A 16,456-nucleotide genomic window follows, 5' to 3' on the forward strand; every position below is an offset into this window, starting at 1 on the left:
TGCACCACCTTTTGTGCCTAACACTTTAATTGGTGCAGCTGCTGCCTTAGGGTGCTCTGCTAGATGGCACCAAGGCAAATATAAACAGTCTGCAGACACGTGTCCAAGCTTGTCATTACTGTATTTCTCTTTATCTTGTCAGCAACCAAGTCTCTGCTTTCTGTATCAATTACAGTCTCATTCAGATCAACATATATTCTATGCTTCCTTGCTGGATCATAGCATGAAGTTTACGGTATCATGCCTTCCTTATGCTTTCATCAGTGATTGCTGTTTTTCTGTTCTAAGGATCTTTCAGAGACTTTGTTACTTCTGTTGCTCAGGTCAGTGAAAAACCACTACAGTGTCTTCTTTTTTTATTTTTCCTAAAAGTTTGATTTCTTCACACTTTTTAAATACAATAAATATAAACTGAGACACAAAAGCTCTGCTGAAGCAAAATTATTGTGTTCCATTTAAACCACATGAAGCATTTTGCTGTCCTTCACTGGCACAATTTTTAATTCAGCCACACAGCTGTAACACAAATGTTTTGCCCTTTAAGAACTATAAAGTTTCGCTAGTCAGTCTTCATGGCCATTACACATATCTGAAATTAAGTCAAGCAACTACAAATACCAAATCATTGTATCACCTCAACAACTTCGACTAAACTCTTTTAAATCTTTCCTCTGCCCTAAAATCTGCAATATTTGCTTAGATTCACAGTTAATTGCTCCTTCATGCCATTCCCCTTAAGTTCTTGAGACATTTCTTGCAGTGTATTTGTTTTAACTGTAACTGCTTCTTCAATGTTTTTATATTTCTCAAATTACTACCCTCTGCCCTGTAGTACATGCTCTTGCACTTTATGAAACTTCTGTTATTGAAAGGAAAGAGGCACAATCTGCACTCAAGAGCAGTGCCAGGACTGGGTTTGTTTAAAAATGAATGTCTTCTGCTCTTAATGTCCATGGCTGTATTTTTTCTTATGACAATGACCTCAGATTTCCTATAGATTACAGTCTTTGCAATGACTGACCTGTGTTTCCATGGAGCAAACCACTGCAGTATTGGCCTCACGATTAAACAGGGATATTGCCCAGACCCCTGCCATAACCAGAGTGCTTTACAGCTGCTCGTACGTAATGGAGTGGCCAGGGCTCTGCTCTCCAAAGTTTCGGTTAGTTGAGCCAGGCTTTGTGCTGAAGCCAGCTGGAGCTGGTACCAGGGCAGCCCCAAACCAGCACAGCCAGGAGATGGCTGCAGGCAGAAAAGCTCCATCTGTAAATCCCTCACCCATCTCTAACCCTTGCCAAGTGCCTTAAAGGCAGTCACTGCCATCTGTTTGCTGCAGGTTAGGCAGAGGTAAGTACAGCCATCACATCCTGCTTGGAGCATGTCTGCCCCCAAGTCTGATGGTGGGAATGTTAATAGGCTTCCTGAAAACATATCCTACATGCAAACCTACATGGGTCCCTCCTGCATCATGTGTCACTCTGACGACTCTGTGTTCTGCCAAACTATCTGCATTTAGCTTCTCCCTTGGAAAAAACAGGGTTGATACATACCATGGTGGACTGATACACATTTATGGCCATTGAACCTCACATTTGTCAGGGGAGATGCTCATACAGTTAAGGCATGCAGAAGCACTTCTGTGTATCTATGAACATCCTGTGCTTTTTGCAGATTGATGAATGAATTACATTTTGTCTTATGTGGGACAATACCTGAGCTGCCCCTGTCTGGCTGTTTCTTTCAAGTTAGGTCTTTTATTCTTCCCTGCAAAGATAAATTTAGTCTAGGCCCAGCATGCAGAAGGCTTGCTCCTTGACTGAAGCTCTGGCGTCACTACATTAAGAACAACAAATTGTTCAGTAAAGTAATCTCAGCACTTCCTTGTAAAGCATTTGTGATTTTAGTCCAAAACAGGGTAACAGACCAGGGTTTCTGGTCTGAGTTTCTAAGTGTCAGACCACTTCATGCAACACTCGATCTGCATCACACTCACATCCCACCCACCACCCAGTTACTCTCTCATGAAATCTTACTATATTGTATGGAGACAGAATTCCTCCCACAATTGCTCCTGCTGAGCAAAAGGACCTTAGGCCCTTATTAAGCTGGCAGCTCAAGGCCCTTTTTCTCCTGTTCAATTAGCTCCTTGTTTCCTACGCAGAGAATGCCATCATGAGATACAAGGCTGGCAGGATAGAGACAGATAATGAAGGATACCACTCATGCACATGAAAATATCCACTTGCCTTAGTAACCTAAAATAATCCCAGGACCTCAATGTATGTTCACCTTTACTCAGGCTACCCAACCAGGCACCACCAGTACAGGACATCAGTACACCACTGGTTTAGGGCACTACTCACCTGCATTGCCCCAGGAATTCCCTGAAGCTCTTTAATCACCTTCAGGTGTTCCCAGGAATAACAGGGAAATCCTGATATTTGGTGGCTTCTTCTTATATATATCTAGTTATGGATTTGTCTAATACCTGCTTGTGAGAATATGTTTGATTCCCCATTGTCTGCCTTCCTTTCTCAAGTAAGAAATGTCACCCTTACAGCCCTACAGAAATTGGCACTGGGCTGGAACTTGTGCATCAGCATGCTCTAATTTGTAAGATCATCCCATATTTAAACTCATCCTCTTCATTCCTTCAGGGCAAGTTCACCCATATGCTAAATTGAGGGAGAACGACAATCCCTTCTTCTTCCCTTTCCCACTAGGAGCAAGGTGACATTTACAGATAGGCTGGATCCCTTTATCTCCATTGCTCTTGGTACTTGGGCACTTCTTTCTGACATTGTCTCTGTGGAATAGTCAAAAAAAATCTACCATGAAGTAGAACTCAGCCTCATCTACTCCTCTGTATGGTACCCCCAGCATAGAAGAAGAAGAGATGATGCAGGTTTCAGAGCTAGCTAGCTCCAAGGATGGCAAGAGTCTACAGTTATAAACATTTAGTTTGGGAAACAATTTGTGGGTAAGACACCCAAACTGAATTATCTGTGTACATATAAAGCCATAGACTAAATATCTAATCTCTGGTGTAATCAATAGCAATTTAGGAGTTCTATACACTGCCTACCCATAGATAGCCATCACTGTCCTTTTGAGATGATCTGGGATTTTCTGTGTGGCCTCCAGCTGCAGTCCATAAAGGCTTGCATCTCCCATAGATCCAGAATCATATCTGCCATGTCAAGTTGCAAGATATCCTAGGAAGTCTCAGATAGCTCTAGATGTCTAAGTTTCAGCAGTCAAATCAAGTTCCAGATCTTCATGGACTATAATGGACTATACCGTTTAGTTTGCAGGTAGACATCTAGATGTCTTGTCCTTCAGGCTCAGTCTCACTAAATGGTAGCTACAGTATATGTATTTTCTAGATTATATGGGAATTATGCAAGCTCTGTATCTTAGAAGACAAAGAAGCTTATTGTTGTGTAAAACAGCTGGCCTGGCCAAATCTTGCAATCAATGTATACCAAAACTTTGAGTTCAGGGGGTTATTCAATGCACAGCCTTACTGACTAATATACAAGCTGCTTATAGGTGTGCTTTCACATCTCGGGAAAGCTGGTTTTGTTCTCAAAGGATTTCCAGAACAAGGCTTTGCTTAATTTTCCTCACATAAAAAAAGAGTCCTCTGATGCCACCAGCCCATGAGAATGCCTTACCTGGAATTTAGCTCCTCCACCACTGTCACCCAGGCCTCCCACATGGAGTCCCTAGGTAATGACTTCCCTAATCCAGAAGACAGGGATTCCTGGTGTCATGCTGTAAAAACAATGTGGCTTTCATTGTGTTATGTTTTTCCTTTCTCCCAAAACTGCAATTGTCTCTACCAACCAGATGTCTTCATGGTACAGCTTGAGTGACTAGAATATGCCACTGCTGCTTTCTCCCTTCCCCAAATGGGAACCTGAAATTGTTAGAGGAAGAGCTGGACCAAATATTACCTGTTGGTTTTTCACTTCTTTTGACTTACAAGGACTATGTGCATGACATGATCTTCCACAGGTCCACCCACTTTTTATGGCTATATCCCTCTTCAAGTAGAGTCATCTTATTTCATGGTCCTAAGACAGATAAGAATCCTTGAGGGAATGTTTCCTTCTCTTTGCCTAGGTCATTCTTTTATTTGTTTGCTTGCATACTGTATGCAGTAAAGTATGAAATTTATTTTGGTTCATCAATCTTCCTAATGAGATAAAACGCTTACACCCAGTTCAGTGTCAGCTAATGATAGGCCATTTATAAATTGATTAAAGTGTTGAGAAGGATAATTTACACTTAGGCTAAATATACCTAACTCTATGGTTTAGACTTTTTAAGGTGGTTATACATATTTCACCTGACAAGAGAACTCTTCCTCTGTTTTTTTCCACATTTGGTCAACTCTTCTTTGAAAAGGTTAATCTGTCCGTGACACTGACTTTGCACAAAGAGGAATTCTGAATAAATTATTGCTCTTGCTCAGGTATTTCTCTGCAGGTCTGCCATGTTTTGGGGACCTCTTCAAGGGCATTAAGTTACCAGGCAGGAAAGGCGAGTGTTAGTTTCCTCAGTTGAAAGACAAAGTTTCTGCTTCTGTTCTAATTCTGGTAAACCTTAAATCACATTATTACCATCAGAACCATCCTCCCTCGGTTCTGTAGCCACAATTCCTGACATGTGAATGATGGTGAGACGCTAAAGAGAAGTTTTAATTTCATTTAGAAAGTAGGGAGTTGCATGCTGGCCTGAGGGAGGTATATAAACCAATTAGCTGGGTGGAAAGCTTGCAAATGACTTTTTGTTTCCAACAGATCACAGGCTGTTCCCAGCTGTATAAAGTTGGCTCTTGTGGTCAAGGGAAGATAGACACAGATCTCAGCTATTTTGGGAAGACTCTAGATCAATTTTATGTTTGTAGGGAGCCATGACATATGAGCTACCATGAATAGCACTGGGGCTGCTGTGAACTCCCAGCCAGCTGGCTGCAAGGTGGCCGAGCCAGCGCTCATCTTCCCAGCAGCCCGTGAAATGTCCGCACACCCAGAAGTACAGACAGTGTGCTAGTTCAGCAGGGAGCACAGCCCAGGGGATGGGGCAGGGACCACGCCACTTCTTAGCATTAACTTCTTCTGTGACTCTTGCCTCACTCTATAGCTTCTCTTGAATTCTATCAGTCAAGTTTTGCTTATTTTTACTTTTGCAGACTTGGGTGCTGAGAGGTAGGCACTTACTCCCCTCCCCCAAATGTTCTGCAAACTCACCATGTATCCCTTCATTCCTGTGCGTCAGTCTTCATTTCTGTAAAACAGGGTAATGATGTTTAAATATCATGTAGGCGAGGATCTGGCAACCAAGCAGTTTATCTACACGTATAAATCCAGAATCTGGCTGAAATTAAAACTACAGGAAAATTCTCAGTTCCCAGCGCTTTTGTTGGTGTGCTGACCAAATGTTTATTGTAAGAGTTTCCCAAATATTGGTAATCAGACTGAGATCGTGGCAGGGCAGGAAAGGCACACATACAAACCTCTGCATTCTTCATACTTTAGTCTTACACTCCTTGGAGCAATGGTGGCTTCTATGGCTTCAGGAGAAAATGCCAACATCTGACCATGTCTGGAGGAATGCAGATATAACTAGAAATGCCATAGGCGAAACCAGCATCCTGGTGCTTCTGTCACAGAATCAATGGTTTGGGTTGGAAGAGACCTTAAAGATCACCTAGTTCCAACCACCTGCCATGTGCAGGGACACCTTCCACTAGACCAGGTTGCTGGAAACTGTCACTGGAAAAAGTTAATGGTAAAGGGCAAACCTTTGTGCAAACAGGTAAAGAAGATCATGAAGGTGGATAGACATGACTTTGAAGAGAAAACAGAAGAGTCCTTCTCAGCCGCTCCCTTCTACTACTGCTTCATCATCTTTTCCCTCATTTGTTTGTGCTCTCTACCCCATCACTTCCAACCCCTTCCAGTATCCACACAGTCCGGCACAATATCTAAAGGGGAGAGGGAGATTACGGGCATTATTATGCATGGCTGCCACCACTGTGAGCCTGCTCAGTCTAACCCTCCCGCATAGAGGGCTGGTGAAAGGTGGGACTACCAAGAGCAGTGCGTGGCACTGCTCAGGAGCTGGCCTGTCCGCCCATGGACCTGTTAACTTGACCGTGCAGCAGGTGCTTTTCCCTTGTTGCATTGCCTCCATAGGTACTTGTGGTGCTTGGGACCCCAGTTCATGGCCCAGGGCTCCACTGCACATGGCGTCACCCGAACTGCTGGGTCAATCACCCTTACACCTCACCAGCGCACTTTTTAGGTATGACGCCGGCAGGGACAGCTTCCAGAACCACCGTCGTTTCCAGGCTGGGCTATGCGGCTCCCGCCCGTTGGCCATTCATTGGCGCTCCTAGGGACCACTCCATGACCGAGCAGGGCTCGGGCCCCGTGTCAGGGGTCGGGCGGGCAGCCCGCGGGCGGTGCGGTGCGGTGCCGGGCCGGGCCGGGCTGTGCCGCACGTGGGTACGTGACGGCGATCGGGGCCGGCGGGGCACGGCGGCTCCTCCTCCCCGGACGCCCGCCGGCGACTGGGCGCCGAGGCTGCGGCGGGCGGCGCGGGGCGGCGCGGGGCGGGCGGGGGTGCTGCCTCCGGCGCGGCGCGGCGCGGAGCGGAGCGGCGGTGCGGGGCGCAGCGGCAGCCGGGGCCGGGAGGCGAGCGGCCCGCGCGGGCGAGGGCGGGCGGCGTCCGGGGCGGCGGCGGCGGCGGCGGGGGCTGCGGGGCGGCGGCGGGGGCTGCGGGCGGGGTTGGCGCCCGCGGCCGGCAGCGGTGTGTGCGCCTCAGCCGGGCTCGGCCGGGAGCTGGTGGTGCGCTCTCCCGCCGCGGGGCTGCACAATGGCAGTCGCTCAGTAGGATGGATCCTGCCGTGGCTTTTGTTCTGCAGATCCACCCATCCTCCTAGCAGTCAAGTACCAGGCTATGGTTTTCTCTCTGGGGATCTTTCTTCCGCGTTCTGCCGGTGTCTCGGATGAGGTTTTGGCCTCGGCTGGGATTTCACCTCCTTACTTTTCGTTTGGCTTCGCGCTGAAAAAAAAAAAAAAAAAGGGATTTGTTTTATTTTCTCTCCACGGTTTTGGTTATAGTCCGGTGTTGGTCTAGGGGGAATAACCATTCAGCCTGGCTGAAAAAAGGCATCCGTTGAAAAGTCTCAAAGAAATATACCACGTGAGGAAAAAAAACTGGGAGAAGATCGGAATATAATCGCTTTTTCTATGATAAAACTGGTACCCCTCTTCAGGAGAACTGGTCTCAATTTATTATTATGCAACCACAAGGATCTCTTCTTTCTCAGGGTGTATAAGCTGCTGGATTGCTTTTCGCCCAAATCAATGTGGTTTCTTTGGAACATTTTCAGCAAAGGATCGCATATGCTGCAGTGTCTTTGTGGCAAGAGTCTTAAGAAAAACAAGAACCAAACTGGTAAGCAATCCATTGCACTGCGTTGTTTTCCTTTTATGCTACCTTGTCTGTTGCTCGCCGAGGTAGATCTGCAATCCTGCTGAGGGGAGAAGGGGGAAATAGAAGGAGGCCAGCACGGACATGCATGTGCATATGTGTATGAATAAGCAAGGAGCGGTTTGGTTTAGCTTCAGACACTGTCACCACGGAAAAGAAAGAAAGAAAAAATAACCAAAGGCGACCCTAGCCCAGCTTTCATCTCTTAGTTTCTATGTGCTGTTTCCAGGGAGGAAACTTTTATATCGCTACCCTTTTTGAGGGGAAGCCAGTAGAGCCCCCCTTCCCTCTGCTCCCGCCCCCGATGAGAGCCCCCCTGTGCAGACCCCCAGTAAGTTTTGGGAAGAGGAGCCCAGGTCTCCGGGCTGGTGTGAGCCGGCCCTGCCTGCGGTGGGCGAGTGTGCCGGGGCTCAGGTCCTGCACAGCACTTTCTGATTAGCTTGCAGTGTGTCACCCCCCACCACAAACGCACTCACTCCCACCACCCCACCCCCCCCCCCCCCCCCGCCTCGCTCGTCTCTCTGAGTCAAGCCCGGCATCGCCCGGCCCGGGGGCTCCCCGTTGTCACTCACCCCCCGGGGCTTTAGGCCGGGAAGGTGCAAGATGGGTGAGGATAAGCGGGTGGACACTTTCTTGGGGCTTGTGCCCAGACGGCAGCTCAGCCAGCGATGCCGGGGCGGCAGCACCGCCTGGGCGGCTGCATCGCCCCGCCGCCTCTCCCTGCCGGGCTGACCCCTCTGTGCGCACGCCGGTGTCTCTGCGTCCATCTCTATGTCTGCCTGGCAGCCAGGATCATGCGCTTCGGTTCAGCCCGGCTCCGAGGGGGAAACTTGCAGTACATTACATAAGGAATGCAAATGTAGGTGCTCCGGGCCGCCGGGGCCCGGGGGCGGGTCACGCTGCTGCTGCTGCTGTTGCATCCCTCTTGCCCTGGGCTACTGTGCGGCCAAGCCCGCGGCTTGGTGAGCAAGGTGGGCGAGAAGGGATGCTCGGCTGGCGGGAGAACCTGGAGGTGTTCAGGGGAAACACCGGTCCTCCCCGCCCCCCTCACAACGGGCTCCGGCCCCCGCGGCCGTCAGGTTCTCTGCAGGCACTTGTGTGCCTGGGGAGGCGAGAGCCGCTGGAGCCCAGGCTGCGAAGGGCTGGAGGGAGGGTGGAAGGAGGGATGCCGTGTGTGCGCGCTGGTGTGTGTGTGTGCCGGCTGCCCTGCAGTGTCAGCTCCCGAGCTGGAGGCTCCTGACGCTGGCACTGCAGTGTAGTAGATCATAGGCTTTCGTTGCCGTTCTGACACCCCAACATCAACAAGCAGCAGCTCTGGCAGCCCGCACTCCTCTCCTCCCCGGCAGCCGGCGTGTCGGCTCCGGCTCTGCCCACTGAGGGCCGGTGCAAAGAGTCGAGGTGGGCACCTCGACGGATTTTTTCTTGCCCCCCCCCTCCCCCCGCCCCCCTCTCCCATTTGCCAGCTCGTCCCTTTCCTCCCCTCCGCTGCCGCTGCAGCAAAGAGTAGCCACTTCTCAGCATACCAAAGAGGCCGAAATGCCCCGCCGGAGGCTGCGCTCAGCCTCCCGCAAAGTGCCCTTTGCTTCACTCGTCCCTTTGTGCTGCAGCAAGCTGCCTCCCCGGGCCGGGAGCAACTTCCCAGCCTTGTGCCCCCGCCGGGAAGGGATGGGGCAGGGCAGCCGGATACCTTCTCGCAGCCCCTGGGGACTCCCCCTCTCCCCCTGCCCGGGCCATGAACGCAGGGGCCGTGAACGCAGGGGGAAAGCAGAGCCGCGGCGTGACTCTGCCTCCCCTGCCCGCTGCTGCGGCCGCCCGTCCCCCCGGGAGGGGGGCCGGCTCCAGCGCCGTGGTGCTCTGGGCGAGCAGCGATGCTCCGGAGGAAAGGCTTGGGTTGTGTGTTGATTGTGGTTTCTAGACCTTTCATTTTGCATACTGGGGGAGGGACGACAAAGAAGGAGGGAGGGGGCGTATAAACATACCCCTCCCGACCCCCGCTCCCCAAAGGCCCGTGTCCTTTCCTTGCGGAGGGGTCCCTGGTAAGGAAATGGCCCCTGAAGCCGGGACGTGTCCTTCGGGGAGTGTCAGGGTCCGCAGCTCACCTTTCCCCCTCCCAGGGACTTTGCCGCACTACCACCTCTAAGGGGTGAGTGGGATTTAGTGGCAGGAGTGGCATTGCACCCCACCACCGCCCTCCCCAGGGACGGCAGAACAAGCGGGGCGGACTTGGGGCGGGGGGCAGAAACCCCGGGGGCCGGGCTGAGGGATGGCTGCCAGGGAGTGCCAGGGAGGCACGGAGCGCGGAGTGGGGGATTGCGGCTACTCTTCCCGCCCGCACAGTTTGCGCTGCTCAGCTCCGGTCCAACGTGATCCCGCCCAAGCCGCGTCATGCCGTGTCCTGACATCCCTAAACTGCGGCTAGTTGTTTGGGGAGGCTAATAATCCGTTTGGCCGGATTAGCTGGTAGCTCGGTCACAGGCGCTGTTGCTCCGCCGGCAGATCATTTCCATCTAGGCTGGGGTTGCCCGGGGGAGCGCAGGGAGCCGGTGCCGTGACGCCCGGCCTTGTCCGGTGCCCCTGGCCATGGGGATCCACACTCTGTGGCCAGCTCTGCCTGCGGGAGCCAGAGTCCCCCCATCGCCGCTGCGGCGAGGGGCTCCGCTACCCCCCGGCCCTTTCCCGACCTCTTTTGGCAGCCAAACTTTTCAGGAGCTGCTGCTTTCTTTTTGGTCTCAAAAGGCACCGCACGAGCGAGCAGCTGCCGCTGAGCCAGCGGTGCGGAAAGCCAAGCAGGTGAGGCAGCTCACGCCGGCTGTAATTTCAGTTCATTTAGCTGTTTGCGGCCTGCTGCACGTTTTTAATCGTCTGTTTCAACAGCTGGTCTTTTTCCAGAAACGGGACTGGGTGGCTCATTTCCAGATGTTCTTGCTTTGCAATTCCTCTTCACCTCCGGCTGCAGCCCTCCCCTCCTTGCACGACCTCCTCCCGGGGCTCCCCTCCATGCTGGGGGTCCCTTCTGGCCTTGCTGTGGCTACTGGCACCACGCAGAGCTCCAGAGCGAGGGCAGAGCTGGGCAGAGAGGGATGGGGTATACGGTGAGGTGTGTGCAAGTCTCTCGCACGGTTGCATCAGGAGGCTTGTGTTCATCCGTCATAGAAATGCAGCCGGTTTAAACCCCTTTGCTTCAGATTTGGTGTTCTAGATAGAGGAGCTGCCTTTGACTGGTAGTTATTTACCTCTCCATGTTTCTTCATAAGGAGAAAAACTTTGAGAAGCAATAGGTGTGGTTTTGCTTGCACTGATTGAAATGGTTTGCATTTTCTTGAGTTTAATAGTACAAAAAGTAATTGAGCTTCACGTATTTGCAGCATCCTGTCCAGCATGAAAACATTTGCAATGTGCTAGGTTCCCTGGGCCTCACTTGCTTTTGTAATTATTCCCATCTAACTCTGCCCTTCCAGCTTGTCCTACACACACGGAGAGGACTTCACAAAGTGTGAGCGAAAGCGGACTTTTTCACACAAAGAGTTTAAAGTTGCTCAAAGCCATAAGGCCTGAGCCAATGCTTGTAATGATAAGATGCCATCCTGGTTGCCCCCCCAAGCCTTGAGGCACTAACCTGCATACATTTAGTTAGGGAATGGTTAAATCATGGGGAGGATTTGGGGCTTGAGGGAAAATAGGGAAGGAGAGAATCCCTGGGTGTTTTTTTGACCCAAATACTGCAAATTAATAGATTTATTTTATATTTTATTTTACTTTAATTTCTGAATGACAGCTGTTAGGGTGCCCACGGGAAATGAGTTAGTTGGCTGGAGTACTAGATGCCACCATGGCGGGAACTGCTCTCACATTTCACTCCTGGTAGCAGCCCAGCAGACAGAGGATGGATCAGGTTTCCTCTCCGTTTACCTCCAAGGAGAGGCATCTCTCCAACTCAGTCAGGGATGCTGACAGGAGAGTCGAGGGAAATTGGCATTACTATAAATTTGTTGCTGATAGAGGAATTTAGTTTCTGTATCAATCCCGTATCAATCTCAAATACAAAACCTATTAAAAAAGATGAACATCTGCAATGCTGCTGTGGCTGATCTGGGGTCTCTTCCTAGTCCCTTGTTAAACTCCATAAAATAGTCAGGCTGTTCTTTTGTGGTCACTTATCATTTTGGAAAAGTTTTTAAGCACAGCCATGTGAGGATCTGTTTGAAATGGAAGCTTGGGTCATGCCCATAAAATGTATAATGTGTGTCTTGATCTGAATTCTAAGGAAACTGGGCCTCCCATCGCCCTCCTTTCTCATAGAAAGCAAACCTCCTGCCAGAAGACAAAGGGTATTTTGCCTCGGTGAGAGCTGTGGGATTGGGTCCTTGAAGTTTCTTTCGCGTGGGTCTGGAAAGCAGCTCTGACTGTCTTAAATACTATAATTCCAATGTCAGTGGGGCCGCGATGATTTCTCTCGCTCAAATGTAAAATTGCCTATTTACACATATTTCACCTACTGAAGTTTCGTCCTCTATGGAATACACTTCCCTAGTTAATACAAATTTAATTATTCTTGATCAAATTAAATTGCATATTCTACTTGTTAAGGGGTGAAATTTATGCCTGCTCATGTATCTCACTACTGTGATAAAATGCTTACACCTAGTTCAATGTCTGCTAATGACAGGCCATTTATAAATGAATCCAAATATACAAAGGATGACTTAAGCTTAGGGAAAATATGAAAAATGTATTTACAGAAATCGTTGGTTTAAATATTTATATGTATGCAGTTTTCATTTGAGTTTCATGTTTATTCTGCTTGCCTGCCTCGATTACGTTAACTGTATTAATTTTCAGCTAAAATTCCTATTGACTTCAAGTTTAGATAAGGAGTGATTTAGATGTTCAGAATTTGTCTCATTGCAAAGATTTTCTGTGTAGTAAATGCCTGTAAAATTATAATCTGGAGAGGAGCAAATTGTATGAAACTGGAAACTGCTTTTTTCCAGAGGACTTCATAAAACTAAAGAAATAGGAATCAGGGCATTACACTGACTCTGAGGTGGCATTTTGCTGTTGGTGGGATCACTACTGAGGTTTTTGTATAAGCACTCAACATGTAGGATGAAACTCTAAGAGTCTAGGATGATAAATGAAGCAGCTGTGTGCAACTTAAACTCTGCTGAATATTTACAGACGTTTGCCAAATGTGCCTGTGAGCACTGCATCCTGTTGGAGCAGGTTTCATTCAGTTAAGAATGATCTTGTTACTTCAAGAGCAGTGATTTGTTGCTTTCCTGCTTGTTAAAAATCACAGGCAGTATCTGAACATTGAGCAAGTGTGTTGTTAGTCCTTTTGTTTGCCTTTTGCATTTCAGTGAATGATAGCTTTTCAAAGACAAATTACTAGTTTGCTGAACAATTTACCGAGTAACAAAACATTGCATGATCTTAAAATTTTGCTGTCTCTGTTGTGAGAAAAAATTGCTGTGGTGTAGCACAAGGCTTGATTTACCTGGGAGCTACTTGCCACTGTACAGAACGAGTGTATACAGTAGAAAAACAGTGTACCTGGAAATTAGCTTCACAGGGCTGAGGCCATGTTTAGTTCAGCAAGAGGCTGCTTCTTGCAGAGTGTGCTTCTACTGTCGTAAAAACAGAGCAACTGTGAGGAAAATCTCTTCATTGGAGACCATGTGATAAAGTGCTCAAAGGAGTATATTCATCTTCAGACTGGCTACTTAAAAAGTTATTTATCATGTTCTCGAAGTGGGTCCTTAGAGGTTCTGAGCCACTCAAAACTACTGTAAGAAAGATTATAATTGCAAAGAGAGCGGATGGTGGTTGGCACCACGAAGGACTGAACTCATAGCAAGCAAAATTCTTTTTAATATACTCTGCAGCAAAGGTAAATAGCATGTAAGTAACTAACAAAGTTGTTACTCAAATCAGAAACATGCTGACTTTGAAGGGGACATTTTTGAGGGCAAAACCTCAGAAATAATTGAGTGAAAGGCTTTTAATGGAGAGAAGAAATGCAGGTTTGGTGTGTCTGTAGCATTTGCTATTAGAAACACTCACATTAAATAGTATTAAGGAAAGTAAATAGTTGCTGATGAGACAGCATTGAGAAGCCAGAATAATAATATCTGCAATAAAATTCAATGCAGTAGTTTAGGTAACATACTGTGGTGAACGTAATCAACATTTTAATAGTTTGGGAGTTAATATTGTATGGCTGCGTTGGTCAAATGGTGATAAATGCACGCAGTTGCTAGCAGAAATTGATGGTGTAATTTTAATGTCCGTATTTTGTGTTTTCAGTCTGACACCTGCTTATTTTACTTTAACTGGAAACAGCATGAGGAATTGCACTGAACAAGTTTAATCTCTTTGCCTACATAAGGAGTATCTTGGAAATTACTTGGCTTAATAATTTTGTGGCACTAAAATTAACCTGGTCCCATCAGACAGTAGAACTGAACCAAAGGTTAAACATTTTAATTCCATTGGAATTGTTTTGGCTTTTTGTTTCAGACACTGATACAAACAAACTGTAATCCTCTATGAAAAAATTGTTTTAAGTAAATTCCCGAAAGGGCTGTATTTCACTGAGCTGATAAGGGAGTAGACTTCTCTGTTCCCTGAAAATTCATCATATCATCCGTAGTTTTTTCATACAGTTTTGACATCTGGAAAGATAAGAATACAGTGAGGAGGCAGAATGTGCAAGACTCATGGTGTAGCTCTTCAACATGCCCTGTCGCTACCTCTGGGCATTAGGTGGTGTAAGAAAACACCAAAACACAGGGCAAATCTAGGTTTGATCCTTCCCCTAATCTGCCCTCTTGGTTTTCAGCTGTCACTGGACTGTCTTAAGTTGGAGCTTTTATTCAGACCACTGCATGTAGTAGCCACCTTTACTTGTCAAACAGCATTTCTATTTTGGACATCAAAACCTTGGCGGGGCAGTGAGCTGCACATAACCATGTGCTACGTGGAAAGGGTTTGTCCATTTGGTGGGTACTCCTTCACACTTCTGTTGAAAATCAGAAGCTATACCTGTTATGTGTTTGTGACTACTGTTAATGGGGAGCTTTTCAGGAGTGAATATCTCATCTATCAGGTGAAGAGTATTTCCTTCACAGTGCCTTCTCCTTCCTTGAACTGTCAGAAAAAATGGCATTTCCATCATTCCAGGTCCTGTGCAATATAAGTTGCCGTTGCTGAGGATACAAGATGTTTCTCGCTTTGGAGGGCAAAGATGAGGCAGCAGCATCCCTTTGCATGCTCTGCTTTCATCCAGCTAAAAGGAGTTAATTCCTATGGATTTTCTAGGCCTATGGGATAAGGAAGTATCTCCTGCAAAGGGCATGTTTTCACAAAGTCCCTTCTCTTGAGGGAAGAAGCAGAGTATTTCTCCCTCGAACAAGCTTTTAAAGAATTAAGCTCTACTGTGACTGAAAACTAGAATTTTGTACCAGTGTTGAATGGTTTGAACAGGAGAGAGAGCTTGCGTATGAAAACAGAGAGTTCTGTTTACATATGAATCTCTTGGTTCTCACCAATGCTAGCAAAGGAAATACACAGGAATTTCATTGCCCTTTAATGAGGTTTGAGCTGAAAATGTTAATTTAAAGAAGGCAAGTTTGCCAGAGTTTTTACTCTTTCAGTAAATGTATTTTTAAGCATGTCCTGCTACATTTAAACAAAATGCCCAGATTAAACAGTTCCCAGTTCATGCTTCTCATTAGAGAAGTGCATTAAGGAGCATTACTAGTGCCCAGCAGTTTCTACAGATATCACTCATTGCTAATACAGATATATTTATTGACACTGAAAGACATGAACAGGAACTACCAGTGCAAAACATAGTGGAAATTGTAGAAAAAAAATGTGAAAAAAAAAATATAAAGTAGGGAAATGCTTAAAAAATTAATCAGTTAAAGCATTAGTATAATAATAACTTACAGAGTATCCTATCAGGAATATCTTAACAAGGGTTAAATGAATAGTAGTGCTTATTAATTCATGGTGCTCATCATGATACGAAAAAAACACTTTACAGTTCTGATTTTCTTGCAACTAGAAATCGCAAGTCAAACCTAGACTACTAATAGTCTCTGAGAAACTGAACCTAAACCTGATTTGGGCAGATTATCCCACTGGGAGATCAACCCAAGATCTCAGATATGAATTAACTTTAGGATGTGTAAAACCCAGGTACAATTTTCTGGTTTCAACTTTTTCAGCTTTCACTAAAATCCATGTTTTAAGGTAGGATTAACAGGTGGATTAAAATCTGTCAAAGCCTCATGCCTCCAAGAGGTTTCCTTCTAGCCCCCTGCCAGTATAAACCATTTTTTTTTTTTATGTTTGTCCTCATATGAAGGAGACTTTCTTCCTCAAAAAAAGAAGGTTATACAGGCTTTCAGAACCAGCATTTTCTGGTCTCCTGCTTTACTCAGACCTGTTTTATCTCTGTGAATATGACCTTGACCCTTCCCAGACACTGTCTCCTCCGTTATAGCCTCTCACATCTCTTTCAGTTCTTTCACCCAGTGCTTGTGCAGGCATCTCACCTTTTTACTTTGGTTTAGGGTCTCTGAGGAAAAGTAGCCCTTAATTATGTTTCTCTCAGATATGTTCAAGTTCTCTCCAGCACTTCGACTAATTAGCTCGTGGCAGTGAGCAGGATGACTGTACAGGTTATTGCTGATGTAATAGATATTTCGGAGGGATGAAGGGTAGGCTGATGAACTATGCTTTGTTTTATTGGCGTGAGCTGTATGAATGATTGCTTTTCCACTTTCTGCTAATTTATAGCAGCAGAGCAGTAGCAGAAGTACATAAATACAGTAAAGCAATTGATTGACTAGGAAAAGACAGTAAAATCAGCGAGAGGGTTCAAAAGACATAAGAACCAATGTTGTGCCTTTCATTTGTTTTGAGGACTGTTTGAGGA

General features: G+C 47.0%; 1 protein-coding gene across 1 annotated transcript in view; it reads left to right on the forward strand.

The window, feature by feature from the left end:
• Positions 1-6,998: 6,998 nt before the first annotated feature.
• FGF14 (fibroblast growth factor 14) overlaps positions 6,999-16,456 on the forward strand; it is a 402,730-nt gene continuing 393,272 nt past the window's right edge. The window contains exon 1 of the mRNA XM_065677978.1: positions 6,999-7,473. Within this exon, the coding sequence (XP_065534050.1) occupies positions 7,266-7,473 (208 nt within the window). The 5' untranslated portion in view covers positions 6,999-7,265. The remainder of the gene's footprint in view (positions 7,474-16,456) is intronic.

This window comes from Lathamus discolor, chromosome 4 (genome assembly GCF_037157495.1).
Source record: "Lathamus discolor isolate bLatDis1 chromosome 4, bLatDis1.hap1, whole genome shotgun sequence".
Classification (NCBI taxonomy): domain Eukaryota; kingdom Metazoa; phylum Chordata; class Aves; order Psittaciformes; family Psittacidae; genus Lathamus; species Lathamus discolor.